Genomic DNA, 24,787 nt, shown 5'->3' with positions numbered 1-24,787 from the left:
TAACTTTTGAAGTGAAGCAAAGCAAGAACGACGTGTGAACAGGACTATAAGGTAACCATTTTATTTAGTGACAGGTGGTTTGATTGGCATTCAGAGTGCTTTAAAAAAGCGTGTACAGTGCCACATTTTGAAGCAAGTGTAAATGAGCCCTCATTATGTTTTCTTCAATGAACACATACAGTAGCTGCATTGTTTTCTGCAAGAAGTTCAGCTTTAAGAGATTGTAGATGGTCTGCTACTTATCTCCATTCCAGTAATGTCTTACAAAATGCCTTACATTAACTGTATCATTTTATGATATACTGTGTGTAGTATCTATGGTTAACATTTACTATTTGATTGTATGGCGCTACCGGGAGCATTTCATTGAAGAAATATGCATTCTTGGCTGTAATGTCCTTTTATATTGCAATCAAAGAAAACAGAAAGCTTTAAAGAGCAAATAATGGCACTATTGAATAAAAATATATATTTAAATCTGAATATTATGAATCTAAATACTATACATAAATAATTAATGCATTTGTACTTAACTAAATCTGTCTAGCTTCTTTATTGATTCCTCTGAACAGTGCAGACATACAGTATAGAGGCGGATTTACTAAAGGATATGATATTGTTCACGTAATAAATTGTGTGAAGATTTATTTTAATTATTCATTTGAAACCCTTTTTTGACAAGTGAATCTTTATTGCAAATTATGGGATGAACATTCTGAACTTCTTTAGTAAATCAGCCTCACTGTACAGGGCTATGGTCTCTGTCTTACATTAGTTTTCTCCAATTACAGAGCTTGATAGCAAATTAATACATACAGTATGTATAGAAAAGAATCACCCCCCTCCCTTTAAAATAATTACATTTTGTTGCTTTACAGCCTGAACTGAAGACAGAGTTTTTGTTTTATCAAGCTTTATTTACTAGTGCAACTTATAACATCCAAGTGAAAGATATGACACCAACCTGTCAGAAAAAAATAAAAATAAATAAAAAACAGAATTACCTCCTTATGTCAGTATTTTCTTGAACCACCTTTTGCTTTAATTACAGCCTTTAGTCTGTTGGGATATGTCTCTACTAACTTTGCACATCTAGACTTTGCAATATTTGCTCACTCTTCTTTGCAGAACTGCTCAAGTTCAGTTAAATTTGATGGTGACCGTTTATGGACTGTAGTCTTCAAGTCATTCCACAGATTTTTAATGGGGTTTAAGTCTGGGCTCTGAGTAGGCAATGCAAGGACATTCACCCCGTCTCCATAAACCACCCTTTGGTAATTTTTGCTGTGTGCTTTGGGTCATTGTCATGTTGGAAGGGAAAACCTTCTTCCCATTGACAAGTTTCTGGCAGAGGGCTGCAGATTTTCCTCAAGAATTTGATAGTATTTTGCCCCATCCAATTTTCTTCTACCCTGAAAAGTGCTTCAGGCCCTGCTGCAGAGAAACACCCCCATAACAAGATATTACCACCTCCATGTTTTACTGTAGGAATGGTGTTATTTGGATGGTGAGCTGTATTGGATTTCTGCTAGACATATTGTTTGGTGTTGAGGCCAAATAATTACATTTTATTCTCATCTGACCATAACGCTTCCATGTGGCCTCAGAATCTTCAAGGTGTCAGATGAGACTAAAATTGAATTATTTGGCCTCAACACCAAACCATAAAAGACTTAAACAGATTTAAACGCCATTAAAAATCTGTGGAATGACTTGAAGACTGCAGTCCACAAACAGTCACCATCAAATTTAACTGAAATTGAGCAGTTCTGCAAAGAAGTGGGCAAATATTGCAAAGTCTAGATGTGCAAAGTTAGTAGAGACATATCCCAACAGACTAAAGGCTGTAATTAAAGCAAAAGGTGGTCCAACAAAATACTGACATAAGGGGAGGGGGATCCTCTTTCCAATTCAGTGTTTCTGTTTCTGAATTTGTTTTTATTTTTTCTGACATGTGTTATATATTTCATGTGGATGTTATAAGTTCCACTAATAAATACAACTGGATAATAATAAAGCTGTATCTGTATCTGTCTTCATTTCTGGCTGCGAAGCAAAAAAATGTGATTATTTTAAATTATTCTATACCCACTGTACATACATGAGTAAAAAATACTTATAAAGTGCTAAAGAGGAGTTCCACCCAGGGGGTCCATTAAAAAAAAAAAGAAATTAAAAGTCAGCAGCTACAAATACTGCAGCTGCTGACTTTTAATAGGACACTTACCTGTCCCTGGGTCCAGCGATGCGGGGGATAGAAGCCCCGCTCGTCCCCCCCCTCCGCTCATCGGCGCCGGCATTTCAACTGTGGGCGCCGAGCTGTGGCTTCACGGCCTGGCACCCACTGCGCATGCGCGAGCGGCGCCGTGCGCCGTGATTGGCCGCTCAATCACCTGGGACCTGTAATGGGTCCCAGATGATTGACAGGAGGGAGGGAGCAGAGCCGAGCCCTTCCTGTGCCGAGGGGGAAGTGATGTCACCAGCCCAGGCAATGGAAGAGGCAGACTACGAGGGACCACCTAGCAACAGGCATTTAGAGGTAAGTAAAAAAAAAAAATATCCAAATTTTTTTTGTTTTTTTTTTTTTAGAATTTTTCAGGTATTTTTGTTTTTTTGGGTGGAACCCCACTTAAATTTCAAATTCCTAATTTTCATCCCTGGATGACCATGAAGAGGAGTGCTAACATTTCCAATATAAACCAAGGTTTCTGACCTGTTTAAGGGGGCACAAAGATTTGCTGAATTTATTTTACACAAGGAGGAACCTGGCGTTTGGGATTACATAGGAGGAAGAACACAGAATTTGTTCAAAATGTACTTTATATTGTACAGACTTTGGACTGTTGTTAAACAAAACAAGATTAATAGGTTATTAAAATGCACTGTTGCCTTTAAAGGATTTGGACTCAAAATAGGTGGATGTAATTGATGGACTTTTAATTACAACGCAGAACTTTATATACAGTATGTGTTAGTTAATATTAATATAATATTAATATACTAATATTAATATTAGTGCAGTAGTATTAAGAAGGTATATGAATCAATTTGGCACAGATTAAAAGCGGATGAAAAATTAAAAACTTGAAATTAGCACTTTATAAGTATTTATATATTTTTTGTAGTCATTTGTTATCAAGTTCTGTAATTAGTGAAGATTAACTTAGGATGTCCTGCAGATATCAATACAGCAGTTGACAATTTTATTTTGGTTTAGGGTAGTGCAGATTTTAAGTATATAATTTTACATTGCTCAGGATAGTAGATAGGGTTCAGTATAAGAGCAGATTGTAACCTTTTAGTGAAACTTTTTACTGAAAGCGGAACTTCAGTAATTTTTTCATCTTTCCATCTATTAAATCTTCTGCCCTTGTTGATTTAACATTTTTTTTCTGCCAGTAAGTACATTATACAGCCCACTTCCTGTTTCTTGTCTGGTAAAAAGCCTAGGCTTATGACATCATGCACAGCTCTCTCTCTCACTCTCATGAGAGTTTGCAAGGAAGGGAGGAGGGATGAGTCATAAGAGAACCAATGAGAGCTGCAGAGCTGGAGGTGTGCCTCTGTGTAAATCCAGGAAGTGAACAGAGAGCAGCATCAGCTGCCCATAGAATGGATGCAGCCAGTGAAGGGAAATTTCTGCAGCATATTTGGCAAGTACAGAATCGCAGTATATATAAAATCATATGCAAAGTGGTTGGAGGGAAGCTTCAGAATGGTAAAGATGTTTTTATTACAAATTATGTGAGCAGTTCCTCTTTGAAGTTACCTCTGTCATTTCTTATGTTATCCAATCTAACAGCAACAATGTAAAGAAAAAAAAGAAAAGCACTTTTTAACCACTTCAGTCCCAGAATAATTTACCCCCTTCCTAACCAGAGCACTTTTTGCGATACGGCACTGCGTCGCTTTAACTGACAATTGCACAGTCGTGCAAAGTTGCACCCACACAAAATTGATGTCCTTTTTTTCCCACAAATAGAGCTTTCTTTTGATGGTATTTGATCACCTCTGTGGTTTTTATTTTTTGCACTATAAACAAGAAAAGAGCGTCAATTTTTTTGCTATAATAAATAGTGGAGTATCATTGTTATGGCAGCAGCTAGCTACCATTACCCCAGTATCCACTTCTTCAGCGGGTGGTCGGCTTTCAGATAAAAGTGGTCTGAGTGGTGTAATCGCCACAAGATCTCTTTTATCGGTGGCGGGAGAGGGCTCTCCGCTCTAATTCATCCCAAAGGTGTTCTATCAGGTTGAGGTCAGGACTCTGTGCAGGCCAGTCAAGTTCCTCCACCCCAAACTCGCTCAACTATGTCTTTATGGACCTTGCTTTGTGCACTGGTCCAAATCATTTGATGGAGGGGGGATTATGGTGTGGGGTTGTTTTTCAGGGGTTGGGCTTGGCCCCTTAGTTCCAGTTAAGGGAACTCTTAAGGCATCAGCATACCAATACATTTTGAACAATTTCATGCTACCAACTTTGTGGGAACAGTTTGGGGATGGCCCCTTCCTGTTCCAACACCGACCGAGCACAAGTACAAAAAGCAAGGTCCAAAAAGAACTGGATGAGCGAGTTTGGGGTGGACGATCTTGACTGGTCTGCACAGAGCCCTGACCTCAACCTGATAGAACACCTTTGGGATGAATTAGAATGGAGACTGCGAGCCAGGCCTTCTCGTCCACATTAGTGCCTGACCTCACAAATGTGCTTGGTAATATTGTGTATATATATATATATATATATATATATATATATATATATATATATATATATATATATATATATATAGTATCTCACATAAGTGAGTACACCCCTCAGTATTTTGTAAATATTTTATTATATCTTTCCATGTGACAACACTGAAGAAACGACACTTTGCTACAACGTAAAGTAGTGAGTGTACAGCTTGTATAACAGTGTAAATTTGCTGTGCCCTCAAAATAACGCAACACACAGCCATTAATGTCTAAACCGCTGGCAACAAAAGTGAGTGCACCCCTAAGTGAAAATGTCCAAATTGGGCCCAATTAGCCATTTCCCTCCCCGGTGTCATGTGACTCATTAGTGTTACAAGGTCTCAAGTGTGAATGGGGAGCAGGTGTGTTAAATTTGGTGTTATCGCTTTCACTCTCTCATATTGGTCACTGGAAGTTCAACATGACAACATGACACCTCGTGGCAAAGAACTCTGAGGATTTGAAAAAAAGAATTGTTGCTCTACATAAAGATGGCCTAGGCTATAAGAAGATTGCCAAGACCCTGAAACTGAGCTGCAGTACGGTTGCCAAGCCCATACAGCGGTTTAACAGGACAGGTTCCACTCAGAACAGGCCTCCCCATGGTTGACCAAAAAAGCTAAGTGCACGTGCTCAGCGTCATAGCCAGAGGTTGTCTTTGGGAAATAGATGTATGAGTGCTCCCAGCATTGCTGCAGAGGTTGAAGGGGTGGGGGGTCAGTCTGTCAATGCTCAGATCATACGCCGCACACTATGGAAATAAAAAAGTGTATATATCGCGCTGTCTGTTGTAAAAATGAGCAGCTGACACGCAACAAGCGATCAAATCTTGCAAGGAAATATACTTAATGTGGAAAAGTGCAGCGCTGGAAAATTATTTAGAATAATGTGTAAAATTATTAAAAATATTACAACCTTAAAAAATTGCAAATCTGGGATGCCACATGGAAATACCATATGAAAAATAATTATAATGAAATAATAATATAAATTGCGTGAACCCAGTCCATATATAAGTGACACATGTATTTAGTCCATAAAAAGTGATGTAGAAAATGTGACATATATAGAGGTAGAGAGTGTGTTGATAGAAAATCCACCACTGCTCAAAAGGGAGGCTTACCAGAACAAATGGACCCAGATGGGCATATACCCACTAGGTCAATCAGGTTTGTAAAGTGGGGATCCTTGATGGCAGCTACCACAGAAGGCACGGTTCAAGGTGGACCGGGTGCTTGTAAGGAAGTATTGGATGTGGATAGGTCCAATCTATTTCCACAGGGGAGACCAGGAGGCAGCACAGTTCTGGAGAGAGGGCGGGAGCTGAATACCACCCAACTATTTCAAAAAGCACATACAGTACAGCGGTGCACTTCATTCATTGTAACACGACATTTATTAAAAGAAAGTAATTTTAAAACAGTAAGTAGAGCACAAATGTGTACTCTACTTACACCTCTCGCTCCATGCTGACAGGTCCCTGGCTATCCTGTGCACATTCCACTGTTAACTCCTAGTGTGCTGGAAGGTGCAAACAGGAATGCCAAGGAACTGTCAGCACCAGTGGTGGCCCGTGCATTGTGGGGGGGGGGTTAGTGAAGTGATGGCTGCATTTGACGGGCACAGTGGCTGTCCACGGCCCAGGCAATACTACTGTGGGCATCCGGCTGTGACAGCTTGCAGCTTCACAGCCGGGTGCGCATGTCTCACTGCGCTTTCCTGCATAGCGGGGCATAGCCAGCCAATCTTTTTGGAACTGTGATGCGTCCCAGAAGACTGCAGGGTGGAAGGGCCGCCTAGGCAGCCCAAGCAGAAGTGGGAGCTCGTCGGTAATCGTGATGCATCACGGAATCAAATCGAATCGTTGACCAGATAATCATAATCGAATTGAATCATGAGACCAGTGAAGATGCACACCCCTACTCACTTGTGTGAGATACTGTATATATATATATAAAATATTTTATTTATTTGTGGGTTTTTTGCTTGGATTTATCCACTTATTTTTATATTTCTGTGGTAATGTGCATTAGGACTAATTTACCCATCGTTATTGACCAGGTGTATGTTGTTATCGTGATTCCATTTATTAGTGTGGTCATCCACATGATTTTTCTATATGCTTCTCAGTTATGAGCTAGGCCAGCATCTGATTTTTCTTGAGGCAGACAAATGTGGACTCATCTGGAGTAGTGTGCTCTTTGTTTTCAGTGTAAAGAAGCTGTTGTAAGCTTTCAAGGGGCCCTTTCTCATGTTAAATCTCTCTGGGAAATCCTAGAAAGCAGTTGTGAAAACTGCAAGAAAATCATTGTGCCATGCCAACACTAGCTATTCTCTTTAGCACTAGATTGTTTCAAAACAGTGGTCCTAAGGCCACTATGGGTTGCTTTTTTTCCAAGTTAGACTTGTCTTTCTGCTCTGCATCTTGGGGCACAAGTGGTGCAGCAAGGATCTGTGCTTGTCAACATTAGTCGACAAGCACAGGTCCCAAGTTTTTTTAAGGGCATAAGCTGAAACCAATAGGGAAAGCTACTTATATGCTTTTGGAGTATGCCAGGCTAATGGTGAGAAAAAGCTGTAATAAATACAGGCAGATCAATAGATAAAATTTTGAAGATCATGTTAAAAGCGGGTCAAATAAATTGCTACCTTTTATGTACCCTTGAATACCAGTATAACTTAGTGTATAAACAGTGGAAACAGCCTGATGTTGTGATGATATAAGCTGCTCTTTCCTTCTCTCTCTCTCTCTTTCCTTTACGGAAGGGACCACACAAGGTGATGTGTCACAGCTCAGCTAAGGAAAGTTGAGCTTCACAAATGCAGAAAAAGTTTCATGGATCAATTAAAATGTAACAAGCAGTTACATGAGTTGAAGTGCTTATGACTTTAGAGAGCTTCTCCTCTCAGTTGATAGCCTCCATACATAGATACAGCATCAATGACTGCCATTAAAATGACAGCAGCTCTTGCATTAAGGGTGCGCTTGGCATCATGAGATGTATACTCCCGAAGAGGCTTGGTATGTGAGAAGGGTACCACAACAGTGTTGTGTACAATGCAAAAATGTGGTAAAAGTAAAAAAAAATATTGTTTAAAGCAAATTTTTAAAAAGTCACCAAAGTGATGCTGGCAGATACATGGAGGCTTGTAGAAGGGGGCTTTTATAATTGAGGATTTAGTAATCCTTTATGATATTACAGACCCGGAACTGAGAAACTAAGACAATAGGAAAAACGTTAAAGTTCCTTTAAGTGTACACAAATGTACAGTCAGGAATTCTCAGATCATTAACATCAGTATTTCATTATTTTAAGTTTTTTTTTGTATACCACATTATTTCAGGCACAGTAATCTAATGTGTAGGACATTTGAATCTTGAAAAAGTCAAGAGTATTTTAAACATTCTGTATATGCATTTTTATTAGGTGTATTGCTTTGCCAATAAAACACAGAACCTCCTCTGAATAACTGGAGGTTTGCTGTCTCTTTCCTACAGTAAATTGTTTCTCTGTTTGTCCTTGTATCGAGGACTAAAAGGTGAGCTGTGGAGGATGACAGTTATAGCCTGCAAGAGAAATTATTGCTTCTTGCAAGCAAGGAGCCAGTGACTGAGATTTACTTGGCATACCATTTAACAGATATGATCCTGTCTCTACAGAGGCGGAAGTCCCAGTAATGTAAAAAGATAGGTTGCAAACCAAGCAAAAGATGATGGGAGTATTTTAATGTATTCTGAAGTGGCCAAATGCACTAAAAATCAAGTCTAAATTCCCTCTAATGAGGCTATCAGATGCTTTTAAAATGTTTAATTTCCCACCGAGTGGCACTACACATGATTATGGTCAAATAGCACTCTTTCTGGTATGCACTAGGAAATCATGATTAAGTGGTTTATTTATTTTCAGTGGCACAGTAAAAGCTATAATGTTGTGAAATCCATTTCTGTGATGATTTTTTTTTCTCCTATGGAAGTTTAATTTGCGTAGGGTAGAATAAACTGCTGCTTAAAATTAAAAAGGGTACCTCTAGTGTGAAATGTCTTCTATAAAAAGGCCAGAACATATTTATACAGATCAATGTCCAATTATAAACAGAGAAGCACTATGGTAAAAGGTCAGAAAATAATAATCTTTCTGGCATTTATTACTTGCAAAGCAAGGTTATGTGCAAGGTCAGCCCTCAAAATATACAATATAAATTACATTGCAGTATTTTAAGTATTCTGCACAGCACAAATCTGCAGTTTGGAAAAAAAAAAGTAAAAGAAGAACTGGTGGCAAAGAGGTATGCTGATAGATGAGCTGCTTTTCTGCATTACTAACTCATCTTGTTGAAATTTATTCAACTATTCTAGCTTCGGTAATTGACCTAATTTACCATAGCTAGTGCAGCAGAAGGCTTGCTTAACTGACAAAAATACAGATGTAAAATCAAAGAAAATTATTGATAAGAAATATTGTTAGCTTTTGTTTAATAGTGTAGCTATGCGTCCCCGTAAATGAGAAATCATTCAGCTAATGCAGGGAAAATGAAAACATATTTGTTTGATGGACAAAAATTACTTATTTTAAATATAAAATATTTATTTCTGTGTAGTTTTATTTTTTTCCATCAATAACAGTCAAATCATTTAATGCTTTGCAAATCTAAAAATATATTAATTTTAATATGATGCTAACATAGTACAGCAGATTGATTCTGTTTCAACCTGTTAAACCACACAATGTAACAAACATTTTTGTTGTATGAAAGTTCAACAATTGTATGGCAAGCATCATACACGTTCTTTAATTGTGAAGAGTGTATTTCAAATTTACAATTTTAGAATAATTTATATTGCAAACGTATGTAATCCAATGTGAAATACAGTGATTGTTAACTTCTCTTATTTGCTACCTTTTGGTCCTTTAACCACTTACCGACCAGCTGCCGCAGTTTTACTGAGGCAGAATGGCACAGCTGGGTGAAACGTCGCTATGTAACGTCGCTTTGCCCTGTGGCCACTAGGGGCGCGCGTGCATGCCTGCTGCTCGCCCCTGAAGCCAATGTGAGTGCTCGGCGGTCGTGATGACTGCCTGGCTCCCGCGATCGCTCGTGACACACCGAGAACCGTAAACACACAGATCCAGGTTCTCTGAGGGGAGAAGAGACTGATCGTCTGTTCATACAAAGTATGAACAGCGATCTGTCATCTCCCCTAGACAGTCCCACCCCCCCTTCAGTTAGAACACAGAGAGGGAACACAGTTAACCCCTTGATCGCCCCCTAGTGTTAACCCCTTTCCTGCCAGTGACATTTTTACAGTAATCAGTGCATTTGTATAGCACTGATCGCTGTATAAATGCCAATAGTCCCAAAAATGTGTCAAAAGTGACCGATGTGTCCGCCATAATGTTGCAGTCCTGATAAAAATCGCAGATCGCCGCCATTACTAGTAAAAAAATATATATAAATAAAAATGCTATAAATCTATCCCCTATTTTGTGGGCGCTATAACTTTTGCGCAAACCAATTAATATAGGCTTATCTTATACATATCGGCCTAAACTGAGAAAAAATTAGCTTTCTTTTTAAAAAAATGGAGATATTTATTATAGCAAAAAGTTCAAAATATTGTGTTTTTTTTCAAAGTTGTCGCTCTATTTGAGGGGAAAAAAGGACATCAATTTTGTTTGGGTGCAACGTCGCACGACCGCACACTTTTCAGCGCACTTCAAAGCGACACAGTGCCGAATCGCACAAAATGGTCTGGTAATTCAGCAGCCAAATCTTCTGGGGCTGAAGTGGTTAAATATGCACATTAAAGTGTTTTGTTTGAGGTTTTTGATAAGTACAAAAAATATTGGTTGATCATGGCAGAAATTTAGAGAGGTTCTACATCTTTTGCACACTTCCTGTGTTATTTCAAGGAGTCTAATTAGGCCTCCTAATTCCTAACTTGGGACTTCAAAATAATTAGCGTCTGTGTTGTGGAGATGTATGGGTAGGTTTGAGTAGTTCAGCAAAAGACCACTGGGCAGAGCTTACACCACTCAGTCCAGAAAAATGGTTTGTGTTTTCAGCTCACAACAGGACTTAGGACCAGAGTTCCTTTATGCAAGCTTAACAGGTATATTTATATATCCAGGAATTGAAAGCTCAAAATTTAGCTTGTTCCTACTTATTTATACCTCCCTGAAATGCACTTGGCACGTTTACACTAAAAGGTACATGACTAATAAATCTAAAACCTATTTATAATGTTTTCATTTTTTTTAAATAATTACATATATCGTAAAACAGGGTTAGGTCACAACAGAACACAGTTGTCAATGTTAAGTTAATGACACCCCAAAGGCAGTTCGCAAACACAGTGCACTTGCCTGCACCGGATCGCATGGTACAGTAGCATATGCATATGAACTTCACAGGAACGCACAGCGTGTTCCTGTGCGATTAATTATGTGAACCAGCCTTTAATCCAGTTTAGAACATTAGTAATTATATCATCATCTTTAGTCTTCCCAGTACTATTATCTTTTTTCAATATTTTTTTCCTGCAAACCCTGGGAAAGAAGATTACATGATTGACTAGCTGTTAATTAGTTATACCTAGAATGATCGATTTGTTTGTTTGAAATAAGCTATTTGCTTATTAGGTAACATTTGCTTATTAGTTCTTAGAGAATAATAGATCTACTTAAAAATTGTTTGATAATCGAGCTCTAAAAATTGAAAGCCGCTATTACTGCAGATAGCATGTGAAATACTGTCCATTTACAGTATAGAACGCAGACAGAAAATACATCTCTCTGGCTACAGATGAAAGGCAAGTAGCTTGTATAGGAGTAGGAAAGTGTGACTGGCCTCTATACATAATATACTGGGTAAACATGGTACCCTTCATTTCAAGAAAGTACAAAGCATGATGTCCCAGGATAGACTAAAAAGGAAAATTATTTAGGTCTGGTAATACTGACTCTATAAATAGCTACTAACAGACCTCGGGATATTAAACACTCTTGGGTCTCAATCATGGTGAAATGTTTTCTTATGTATTGATTTTGTTTCATTTGAATTTTTTTTTTCTTATTTCTTTATATTCCACATCTTACACAAGGGAATGGTGGTACTATTTGAAGTTTCTGTTGAAAAGATATTGAGCAATGCATGTAGCTGGATCACTAGGGTGAAATATTAGTTAAAGCAAACCCCACAAATAAACAGTTGAAATCTGGCTCCCTTGTATTACTTATGACAACATTTGTTAATAATATTGGGAACAAGACAGAAAGCTTGCTGGACTTTAATAATAACTAATACTTATACTTTATTTTACTTAGTACAAACAGTAAAAATAATATGTGAGGTAGTGGAATCCATATCAACAAGCCAAACATAATCTGTTACTAATTTACATATGGTTATCTGAAGTGTGACTGTTGGCAGGTCTTACTCTAAAACATGCATCACTGGTGTTCTCTACACTGATTTATGAAATAGGCCAGCAATTAGAAAAAGTTAAGAGTGAAGGATATGACCGGAAAAGCATGCTGAGCAGTGGTAATTTCATAGACGAAAATATTTTTGTAGACTAAAATACAACTAAAACAATTTGAATGACTTAAATACGACTAAAGCTGCATTTTAGGCCCCTTTCACACCAGCGGACCAATCAGGTTTTTTCAGACTTACCCGATCGGACCACCCATTGTTCTCTATGGGGGCGGTGTCACTTGCTGGCATCTGATCTGGTCCGCTAAAAACAGACAGATGGGGATCCATTTCCCATCCATCGAGTGGATTGGATCGGATGACAGAGAGAACAGCGGGCTGTGTCAGATTCCACTCTGTATAGAGGAACAGACACGGACCTGTCATCCGCCTGCTCAGCGGGGATCATTGGAGATGTCCCCTGCTGAGCAGGCGGATCCTTTTGGGCGGATTCCGCTCCATCTGAAAGGGGTCTTAGCCAAAAGGCTATGACTAAAACTGAATTGAAATTTGACGTCAAAATTAACACTGCACTACTACATAAGAATAAGTAGGGAACATCTACTAAACTTCTGAAAGAAAAAAAATATATAAGAAAAAGGCTTTTCTTATTTAATGTTGGTAATATATTCAGGTAATATGTGCAATGGCATTACAGCCAGTAGAGTTTACAGTTTGTTTGTTTTTGTTTTTTTTAAGCTGCACTTCTGTTTGTGAAAAAGCAATATTTTTGTCTGTTTATGAAACTTGGTTTTATTTATATAGACGCTTTTCACAACAGCTAAATCTGTGTCTGTATTAGAGCCCTTGCACACTGGGGCGGGGGCGGCGTCGGCGGTAAAACGCCGCTATTAATAGCGGCGTTTTACCGTCGGTATGCGGCCGCTAGCGGGGCGGTTTTACCCCCCGCTAGCGGCCGAGAAAGGGTTAAAAACCACCGCAAAGCGCCTCTGCAGAGGCGCATTGCCGGCGGTATAGCCGCGCCGTCCCATTGATTTCAATGGGCAGGAGCGGTAAAGGAGCGGTACACACACCGCTCCTTCACCGCTCCGAAGATGCTGCTAGCAGGACTTTTATTACCGTCCTGCCAGCACATCGCTCCAGTGTGCAAGCCCTCGGGGCTTTCACACAGGAATACATGCAGCGGCACTTTCGGGGCGATTTGCAGGCGCTATTATTAGCGCAATAGCGCCTGCAAACCGCCCCAGTGTGCAAGGGCTCTTACATATTCAAACCTTAAGAGCCCTTGCACACTGGGGAGGGGGCGGCGTTGGCGGTAAAACTCCGCTATTAATAGCGGCGTTTTACCGTCGGTATGCGGCCGCTAGCGGGGGCGGTTTTACCGCCCCAGTGTGCAAGGGCTCTAATACCATATATAATAACATTATTAGATTTTTACTCCAGGAGTATATAATGAGTTTGGCAATTCTAGAGAAATGCTTAAATAATGCATGATAATTTAACTTAATCCATTAGATTTTAGTCAATGAAAATGTACTGGAGATTTTAGTCGACTAGAATGTACTAGAGGTTTTAGTCGACTAAAATATGACTAAAACTAACACACAGATGACTAAAATTTGACTAAAACTAAAATGGAAGTTTCGTTAAAAGACTATAACTAAAACTAAATTGAAATTTGACATCAAAATTAACACAGATGTTGAGGTTAATAGTACATGCGAAACAAAGTTAAAAATTAAGCCTTGGAATGCATACAGGCACAGTATTACCTTCTCAGTACTTCTGCTTTTCTTCCATGTACTGCAGTAGTGAAAAACCAATCCAACCCAGTACCTTTGTTTGTTTTGTTTAATTTAATGTTCAGAGTATCTCTGCTTTTCATTGTCATTGGTTGCTTTTTGTTTCTTCCCTACAGAAAGCCCAACATAAAAAATAATTTTATATTGCTTTTATTTTGGAATTGCTCGTTAATGGAAGAGAGTTTTTTGGGAAACAAAGAAGATAACTGTGTCTTCAGGTGGCCAGCATATTAGGATATAAGCTACCCTCTGATAATGATTACTAAAGATGCAGCTTGTACTGGATTAAAATGTGTGATTTGGAAGAAGCTTTATTTAGTTTTTAACTGTCAGATTTCCTAGTAAATGAAGGGCATAACGTGTAATGTTAAGTGTAACTGTAGTCTAACATGAACATTGAGTGGCCTTATTTGCATCTGAAGTAACTGTTATAATTTATACTATGATCACATAGGGCAGACAATTTCATGGGCCAACATACTACACCTTCATCAGGGCTGTAATCAGTTATATTACATTCTCTTGCATCCTAGCTGAAATTTCAGACAAAACTTCTAGTTGAAATGCTAATTAGATTAAAATGTGTCAACTGTCTGAACTAAGCTCAATGTCATCTTGTTTAAAAATGTTATCTGTGATTGGGTGGGTAAGTGCATCCAGTAATGAGATTGGCAACGGGCCAGGACAATAAATTGACGGTCATGTGTCAACTCATGCTGTTAACTGAAAGGAAAATGTAAACATAGCTGCCAAATACCTATCCACCATGTGGCAGATATTTGGCACCTATGAATAAATTGTCCTTACAGTAAACAGCAAGGGTTGCAAAATGACTATCACCATGAACTTATTTTGGACTCTCATAATTTGATTTAGCGCTCCTTTTGTGGTTTTACATTTTGATTCACATTCTGGGTACCCACCAAGGGGAACATCATCTCACAAAAGCAACCTCACTGGAGTTAGTAAGCTTGAGAAATCACAATGTCATATCAAACTAACAATATTTAGGTCTCACCATCACTTGGATATATCGCCTACTTTCATCTCATCATGTGCCTGTGTACCTAGATGTTTTCTACAAGTTTTAAGAATGCCCTTATAATTATTTTTTTTTATAGGCCCTGAATCTTAGCTTACTTCCAGTCCACTATTTCTTCTGTGCTCCCTAAAAATGAAGGGTTTGAACAACAGGCTGTGGACCTGCTTCGATGTAGAGTGAGAACCATGATGAACCCTGCTGCAAGAAGTGACTGTAGTTTCTTCAGGAGAGTATTCACAGTTCAAAAAAAGATTGTGCTTGTTGTGCCTCCCAAAGGCAGAGGCACGATGGGACTTAAACAGAAAATGAACAAACACTCTTGCGCATTAGTGTGATGTCAGGGTAGTCAAATATTTAAGGGATGATGTCTCAGGCTTTTCTGCCCTCCAAAGCCAGGGATGCCCTAGTAATTACAAGAAAGATACAAAAAAGAGAGGGCGCACCAGCGTAGTGAATTATCCCAAGTATATTTATTAATAATGATGATAATTAAAAACTACTCACAAACATGTAAAGAAATGAAGATTATGGCAATCAATCCTGAAATTGACAGTCTCCAGATAACAAAGAAGATGGCATCAGGGCCTCTGCTGGCTAATGCGCCTAGGGGCTAGGCTCTGAGGAAGAAGGTAATCCTTTGAAACGCATTAGCCAGCAGAGGCCTTGATGTCATCTTTTTTGTCATCTGCAGACTGTCGGTTTCAGGATTGATTGCCACGATAAGGTGGCCCTTTACAAAGCTTAATTTCTTCACATGTTTGTGATTAGTTTTTAATTGTCATCATTATTAATAAATATACTTGGGATAATGCGCTAGGCTGGTTCGCCCTCTCTTTTTTGTATTTTTCCTGGCACAATGGGACTTGTAGTTCTGCAACAGCTGGAGGACTACAGGTTGAGCACCCATGCTTTAAGATATACTACCACTGCTTCTGCTACTACTACTTAAGCATCATACATATTTGAAGCATTTCCTAATAGCTTTATACTAATTTATACTGTTTAATAACTCAAATGCCATTTGGGGGTGTAAATGGAAAATCATAGTCAGAATACAAAAAAGGTATCAATTAACCACCATAATAAGCTTATAAATGGCAACAAATATTGAATCACTTCAAAACACAGATGCATGCCTGCCATTTACCACAGGTCTGTTAAATCAACAACTTACATACATTATGGAGAATTTGAAGGTGGTACAGCAGAACTCTGGGCAAAGAAAAAAAAACTCTAGTTCAGTTCTTTGTTCATAAAAAAAATGTACAGGTGTAATAACCTTTGCTAATCTAACTGTCTGAAATCAATGTTTTATATTATTGTTCCACAATTCTCTGCACAACAGATATTAAGCTAATAGTGAGAGAACAAACACTGGTAGAAAATCTTGTTCTATTGATGTGTATAGCAGTGACAATTTAACATGATTTCTGGCACTGGAGACTGGCTACGGAAATCTTTAGATGGCTTACAGGAGAAGGCTACAGGGAGGACCTCAGTTACATGATGATGCATTTCCATTTGCAGTGTAGAAAGGTTGTGTGAATCACGTGTGGCTGAACAGAATTACAAGCTTTAAAGCATACATATTTTCACATTTATATTGAATTTTATTTAGCTGCTTTGTTGATAACTATTTATTTAGCCTGCTGACTGGAATTTGCCAAAGTCAAACAGGAAAAAGCAAAAGGAAAGGATCTGTTGAACATACTTCTACTGAAATAGGACAGAAGAATGTCATTGTGTTAAACTTTTGTCTCTTGTCTATGTTAAAGCATGCAGGTATCATTGTTCCGGAAGCTCTCTATGGTGTAGTTTTAGTTGTCAGCCAAATGCTTTTTGTTGTCACATATTGTAACAGGGTCAGCTGCAGGTGAAAAAATCCTTCTGACATTGTAAAGTTCTAAATATAATGCAACATTTAAAAAAAAAAAGTCACTTATAATATAAAATACAGCTTAATAAAATTAACATGGAGCACAGCTACCAACATTTTCACAAGTAGTTACAAGGTAGCCAACACAAACTGCTTAACCCTTTCATCTTAAAGTGTTTGTTGATTCCCTCCCCCCCAAAAAAAAAAAAAAGTAGATTCTGGTCCCTTAAAGCAGATTAAACAGCACAGTGCTTGTGCTATGTAGTCTGTCCCCCTCTAAACTGTAAAAAAACCTCCCTGATCCTGCCACTTCCTGTATAGCCTCTCTCCATGGTCAGAGTGCATCCCTGCATCATCCACAACCCTGCTCTCAGCTCTCCCCTCCCCCCTTATCCCCTCCTCCCTGCCTGTTAGTTGTGTCTGTGTCTCTGTCCCCGCCCCCCCTATTAGTAAAATAAAAAAGTTACAATACTCACTGCCAGCCCCTCTATTAAAGCCTGGTTTAGCACACTGTATTATTCTTTTATAAGAACGAGGCTTGTACATGCCTGTTTAGCCCTATCTTCAGGCCGGTCACGTGACTCTTAGCCGGTTTCCAGGGCTACTGCAGGAGGGGCTGAGAGGCTATGTGACCTCCCCAGCTGACGTTAGAGGGAGATCTCAGTCCCTCCTGCAGTATCCATATATCGGAGCTGTACAGCGGCTGCGAGTCATGTGACGGGTTTGAAGACAGCTCTAAACAGTCATTTAGAAGCATTGTGTTTATAAAAGACTAACACAGTGTGCTATGCCAGGCTCTAATAGAGGGTCTGGCATATAATTATATGAATGATTTACAAACACTTTAACATTTCTATGTAGAGTCACTCACCTTTCACCAACACTTGGCATTTAACTGAAATAAAATAAGTTGTATTATATATTTAATGCTAAACATTACAGTGTGGGTGGTTGGTGACCTTTCCCCAGAAGCTGACATTTCGTTTAAAAACAAATGAACTATAAAATATGATATTTAACTCCTCAGTTATCACTAAAGTGGCTAGGTTTTAGACTTTGCAAAAGTAGTGGTTTTAGATTTTTTCATGCATACTTTAGGTGTGACATTTATACCTTAAAGTGGATGTAAAGCCAATTTATAAAATTGGACCTAGGTACATATATCTATAGTGTTTACTTATCTCTCTCCAAGGCCCTAAGTCCAGTGTCTTTCTGCTGTTTCGTTCCTCTCTTATCAGTATGATAACTTCTGACAAGTTCTCTGACAACCGAGATAAAACCAGCCGAAGACTGCAGACATACATGTAAAACTTATGTAGGGAGATTTCTTTCATCCATGTGTATCATCTCAGGCTGTTCTCTTCACTGGGTATAGGAGAGGGTTTACATCCACTTTAAGTTAACAACATAATGGGGTGTTATTTTACTAGGTCATGTCCAGTAGTTAGCATTTAACATAAAACAGAAGCATTATATGGCATAAGCATATGCTTGGATTTCTCAGCAAAATTAGATTAGGCTGAAAGAAAATTCATGGGGGTCGACTCACCCACACTTATCGCATAAGATATTTTTGTTTTATACAAAATATCTCATGCGATATATAAACTGTCAATTTATAATGTAAATACCGCAAATGTGGAAATTACTTGCAGTAAATTTGCAAAAAAAAGTGATATTACTTTATGTCAATTCATTAAAAAAAATATATTTGTTAATTATCTTGTGGTCTACTTAGTATTCAACAAATGTATAAATTAAGAGTTGAAACATTTAGCAGCAGTAGTCCTTCTACTGCTAAATGTAATCATTCCAGCACAGGGATGATGGTTGTCAGAAAGTCTGCAACCCGCTGGGTCCTAACAACCAGTGACTCATACCCACACTGCTCTTTCAGCTGTCAAGGGCAGTAGTGAAAAAAAACATGTGGTGGCTACCCCACAAATCCATACTAGGTTCTTTGGACCTGGTAGCAATTTTAGAGTCCCCCTTGGCACAGCACCTTGTCCCCGTATTGAAGAGGACAAGTGCCTCTTCCCCAAAAATCTGGCCAGGAGGTTGTGGCGGCTGGGGGGGGGGGGCCTGAAGCTTATCGGCATCTGGAAGCCCCCTTAAAAATAAGGGTGTCCCCAAATCCCCAAATACTGGCCACCATGTGAATGAGTAAGGAGAACCCTAGAAATAAAAACACCAAAATTATTGACAAGTTCTTTATTAAAAAAAAAATGTCCCTGTTCATCCATCATCAATCACATCGTCCAGCAATGCTGGTCCACGTCAGCCATGATAAACAATGGCTGCTGACACTCCTGAAAGAAAAAAATGCAATAGCCATCTTGATCATGTCACTTCCCTCATGCCAAACAAGTCCCTGCCACTAAAGTTAACAAAGGGGTGGGGTTCATATCCATATCTGGTCAATGACATAATTGACTAAATATGCACATGCATATTTAGTCACCCAAGTGACCAGGCCCCTTTGTTTACTTTAGTGATGGGGAACGGAGATGTCATTCAGCTTGAGGAAAGCAACAGGATTGGATATCATCTCAGGGTCTCTACCACTAAAGTAAACAAATGGGTGGGGTCACCCTGTGATTTCATTGACCAAATATGGACAAGTCCATATTTGGTCAATGATGTCATCCAGGTGACATCACCCATGTATTTTAGCAGGGGGCTAGGAGATGTCATTTGGCACAAGAATGAGATTGTATCAGCAGACATTAGTTTTTTTCTTTGTTTTTAATAGAGGACTTTTCAAATGTTTGAGTGTTTTTATTTCTAGAGTATATTTTTTTTTGGTGAGTGAGTAGGGGTACTATGTACCCCTTATTTGTTAACATGGGGGAGGGCATCATCATATTGTTAAAGGTGGCTTCCGGATCCTAATAGGTACAATGCCCACAGACCCCCACAACCACCGGGCCAGGTGTGTGGGGAAAAGTCCCTTGCCCTCATCAACATGGGTACAGGGTACTTTGCCAGGGCATTCCTCCACATCAAGGTACCCTTGCCTTACCCAAGGCATGTAACCTAGTAGAATGTCGGGGGGGACAGGCATGCCCTTTCCTCTTCCCCTTTTCTAACCTGCCAGGCAGTATGCTCATATAAGGGTCTGGTTGGGGGGACTCGTTCAATATTTCTTTTTGGTGTTGGGTCCCTCTAAAATTTAAACCAGACCCGAAGGGCCTGGTAAGGACTTTGGGGAGACCTAGATGCCATTTCGTTTTTAAACACTGTTCAGCTCCTTTTTTTACATTCACCTGCCAGCCGGAAATCTCCCAGGGCAAGGATGAGTCATTGGATGTTAGGAAGTCGCCAGGTGCCAGCTCCCTGATAACCAGTATGAGTTGGAGGGGTCACATTTAACAGTGGTGCAACTAACACTGGTACCAGAAAACGGCTGGAGGTCCAGTCTGCAGTAAAATAACATGTAAAAATGCACTAAATACAAAAAATAGAATTAATGCGCACGGTATTTAATTAATGTTTTTTTAGTTTATTGCCTGCAGCTGAGGTAAATACTGTATGAGCTACTTTACTGAAAATATTCATGTGATATTCATCTCTTAGCGAGTTGATCCAATGGCATGATCTTGTAATACTTTAATGGAAGGGTGTCTTCCCTCTATTACTGTATTATTGGTTATGGATCTTTTTTTAACACTTATTATTGTGTCCCCATTTAATGCATGCCATCCTCCCATTGTTCTAACTGGCCAGCCTGTCCCTTTACGGTATGTTTTGCCTACAAATGTGGATGCCTAAATTGTTTCTGTTCCCTACCACACTTTACCATTCACTCCCCTTTTTTCCCCATCTGCATCCCCATAGACACATTGCACCACTGTCACCTCCTCTGACCAGTAGAAATTGACCAAATCCCAGGGCACATCCTTTCCCACATTTCTTTGGGTCTTATTTTGCTACAATAGTTCCTAGATAATCAACAACTAAAAGGCAATTCCTGCTTCATCCTTCATACCTTGACAGTGCTTCACTGGGCAGTCTGTACTCCCCTAAAAAAATCATGGGTTGACAGAAGCAGAAGAGAAATTAGCAGATGCCCCCAGATAAATGGTTTGGAGTACTGCAACCCGCTGGGTTGGTCCAGGCTTGATCCAGGCTTGAGTTGGTCCAGGCTTGATCAAGCTTAATAGGCATGGGAACAGATGAATTCTGTCTATCAAAAATAGTTTTCCTAGTGTACTTTTTATATTGGGATAAAACGATTATTCACCTTGGCCTAGTATTTACCCTTTGATGCACTACAGTGTAATATCTAACTCTCTATTTAAAGTCAATGAAAACCCACAATTAAAATGTAATATGCAGCAGCTTACTAGTCCTCAGATGTGGTGATCCTGCCAGTAACACATTTCCTGTTCTAGAGTGACAACACTTACTCACTGTACCATAGCTACGGAGTATTGTCACCCTAGGACAGGACTTTTTTAGGACTACAGAACACCACCTCCTCTAATCATTTACATAACATAGGCGGAGGTGCTCTTTAGTCCATAAATAGAACTTAGGCTTGATCACAGATATTTGTTTGCACTAAACAAATATAACAAAAAAATTCAAATTATTTATTTAACAGACCAAAAGGCAGAACATATGAGAAGTTGATTGTTAGGGTTTGCATACACTTTAACATTACAAAAGAAGGTTACGTGGCTGCAGTTGGCATTTAGCCAAAGATTAAACATTCTTATGACATGATTTAACCCTTCCTTTCACATTACAGTGTGGAATTAGTTGCCATGTAGCTGAAGCCAGATATGTGTATAGGAAAATATTTAACCTTTTATTTTGCATTGCAATGGATGGGGTTACTCACCTTGTTCCAAAGGTTGGCATTTAGCTGTCGTGGTTTTCATCTTAAGGGCCTCTCTTACAGACATGTCACAGCAGGAACCTTTGTTGGTATCTTGATCACTGTCAGCTTGATCACTGTCTCCATGACCACTGTCCCTTAGGCTTGCTCTTTCTGGGTCCTTGAAGGTTGAGCTGCTGATTTATTATAAAGAAATAAAGTAAATTCACTTTAAGTGTCACACAATGAAAAAGTATGACCATCCAAAGCAGAGTAAATTGTAATATATAGACCATTATTTTAACTGCCCTACCTTTGAACAAATTGCTGTCTGCTTCCCATGTAATTGGACTCAGCAGGGAAATTGTCTGTCTGTGAGGAAAAAAAGAAAAAAAAGAAAAAAGATATATAAATAAACAAGTATTGTATATGTGCATATCAATACACACTGGACAGACATTCTGCCAAGATACAGGGCTTCCTAGCCATCAATTATTAAATATTATTTTTACACTTGTACATTTTGATTACAGCCAAGAACAGAATGGTGCTCTGCAGAAAATTAAATTAATCTAGTTTACACATTACCTGTTAAAATAAACATTAAAACATTTCCCCTAGTCAGATATAGAGAAGCATTATTTATGTGTTTTCATTAGTTGGCTATGATGATGGAATATTTAAGGGAATAGAGGGAAAAAAAACTCACATTCTCTGTTGTCTGCCTATAAATGAAGTAAATAATTTAACATTGTTTGTTTTTATTAATTTCAGTCTATAGTTTCCTGAGATTCTGGCATAACCTCTTCTTTTTTTGAAAAAAATTAGGAAACAAACCAAATCGTCTGACAATTAGGAGATAAGCCCTATACACAATCTCATGTGGGCAACTGTTTTTTTTTTTAATTTGAACAAAAGCAAGCATTGCATGTATGGATAATTTAATCTTCATAATTAAGTCTCATCCAATTTTAATAGCTGTTGCTGTGTAACACGACTGCATGCAAACAATAATATTAATGATTATTGTTGCCAAATGCAAGGGAAAAATGTCACTTAATGGTTCCGTTAAGTATTTTTAGCACAGCTAGTTTACAAACCAGTGATCTAATGTTGTTTACTGAATTCAGATTGTATGGACCTCTGCCAATTACAATGTGAATTTTCTTTGTATAAATCACGGAAGCTTCAAAAGGCATAAACAATAGAACACTGGCAAACAATAAGATGATGGGAAAAAGCAAAGCCATCAACACTGCACATCACACAGGCTACAGCCCTTGCAGCTGACATATTGACAAACGCTTGACGGTTCCATATATCTTGCCATGCCATGATGCACCAGCAACAATTTTTTCTTGTAAAAAAAACACAACTTTTTCTGCTGAAAAAAACACTTAACTAATGAAGCATAAAGCCTAAGGTAATGCTTCATGTTTCACAGCAAGTGTTTACATAAATGACTGATCTTAAAAATGATCCTCTTTTCGAGGAGTTAATTTTTTAATCTTGCTGGTGGCCTTGTGTCATTAAAGAGGGTTTCAATAATGAAGATATAATGATGTTATATGTGAGACTGTATGAGAAGAAGTTTGGGTGTCCTCTGATTCTTTATGTAATATTTCTCTGCTTGATTGCATGGAGCCTTTTCCACATAATTTTGTCTGGAAAGCATCTTTCAAATTTAAATGTTTCAAGCAGGCCTAATTCTTTCTACTTTAATCTTTTATGCAAAAACTCCCCAATTAAAAGTTGAAGGAAAAATGGATTTAGGAAGAAGTTAATGAATAAAAACGCGGAAGCATAATAAGGATTCTTTGTAGCTGCTGAATAAGGCAACAAAATTACTATACGGAATGTTGCTTTTAAAAGGCAAGTATGGCCAGTCTGTGACTGATATTAAGCTCACACAAATTAAATTCACTTCATATAGAAAGTTAATACATATTCTCGAATACAACTAACCCATCTCAGTGCTCCTGCACCCAACTGCCCCTTAATCATACTACCCATACACTTGTAGGTGGCTACTGAACACACATACCATAGGTGATCATTAAATGTAAGTGAGGTTTTCTGCAGTAATTTGCCATAAAATATGATCTGAACCTCATCTAATTTGTAATAACATGTGATCTGTGATCTCATCTAAGTCACAACAAAGGCAGTGTGCTTACTGTAAGCAAATAACACAAACAATTTCTCGTGTCTTTACTGAATACACCCATTAAACATTCACCATGCTAAAGTAAAAAGTAAGTGAACCCAGATTAATTACTTCACTGAAAGTAGGGTTGTCCCGATACCACTTTTTTAAGACCGAGTACAAGTACCGATACTTTTTTAAAGTACTCGCCAATACCGATTACCGATAATTTTTTTTTTAATGTCATGTGACAGTGGCACGTGTGTCAGTAGTTTTTTGTTTTTGTTTTATTATGTTTTACAATTTATTTTGTTATGTTTTTTTACAATGCTTTCTTTTTTTTTAAGGGGCGGAGTGGACAGTGTCAGTGTGTTTTTTATTTTATTTTTTATTATTTTTTACTATTAATTTCTTTTTATTATTTATTGCAATTATTTTTTTTTTTTAATTATTATTAGCCCTGTTGGGGGACTTTGGTAAGATATCAGAGGTCTTAACAGACCCCTGCCCCTGACATCTCCCCTTTTGAGACAGGGAAAGGGACTGAGGACACGTTTCCCAGTCCCCTTCTCAGCAGCCTCAGCTGCACTGAAAATGAATGGAGAGGAGACAGAGGCTCCTCTCCATTCATAAACTGAAGCATCGAGAACAGAGGGGGACAGCAGCACGGAAGGGAACACAGAGGAGAACGGAGGGGGACAGAACGGAGGGGGACACGGAGGAGAACGGAGGGGGACAGAATGGAGGGGGACATGGAGGAGAACGGAGGGGGACAGAACGGAGGGGGACATGGAGGAGAACTGAGGGGGACAGAACGGAGGGGGACACAGAAGAGAACCGAGGGGGACAGAACGGAGGGGGACACGGAGGAGAACGGAGGGGGACAGCAGAACGGAGGGGGACAGAACAGAGGGGGACACGGAGG

General features: G+C 38.8%; 1 protein-coding gene across 7 annotated transcripts in view; it reads right to left on the bottom strand.

The window, feature by feature from the left end:
* The window catches only part of PCDH17 (protocadherin 17), a 312,742-nt gene that overhangs the window by 178,525 nt on the left and 109,430 nt on the right, over positions 1-24,787 (bottom strand). For 5 of the 7 annotated variants that reach the window (XM_073614232.1, XM_073614236.1, XM_073614237.1 and 2 more), the window contains 2 exons: positions 22,030-22,088; positions 21,741-21,913 (listed from right to left, as the gene is read on the bottom strand). In XM_073614232.1, coding sequence (XP_073470333.1) covers positions 21,741-21,913; positions 22,030-22,088 — 232 coding nt within the window. The remainder of the gene's footprint in view (positions 1-21,740; positions 21,914-22,029; positions 22,089-24,787) is intronic. The other 2 variants (XM_073614234.1, XM_073614233.1) reach the window with 1 other exon arrangement.

The sequence above is a fragment of the Aquarana catesbeiana genome, linkage group LG02 (genome assembly GCF_042186555.1).
Source record: "Aquarana catesbeiana isolate 2022-GZ linkage group LG02, ASM4218655v1, whole genome shotgun sequence".
NCBI lineage: Eukaryota > Metazoa > Chordata > Amphibia > Anura > Ranidae > Aquarana > Aquarana catesbeiana.
This window is presented reverse-complemented; position numbering and strand designations above follow the sequence as displayed.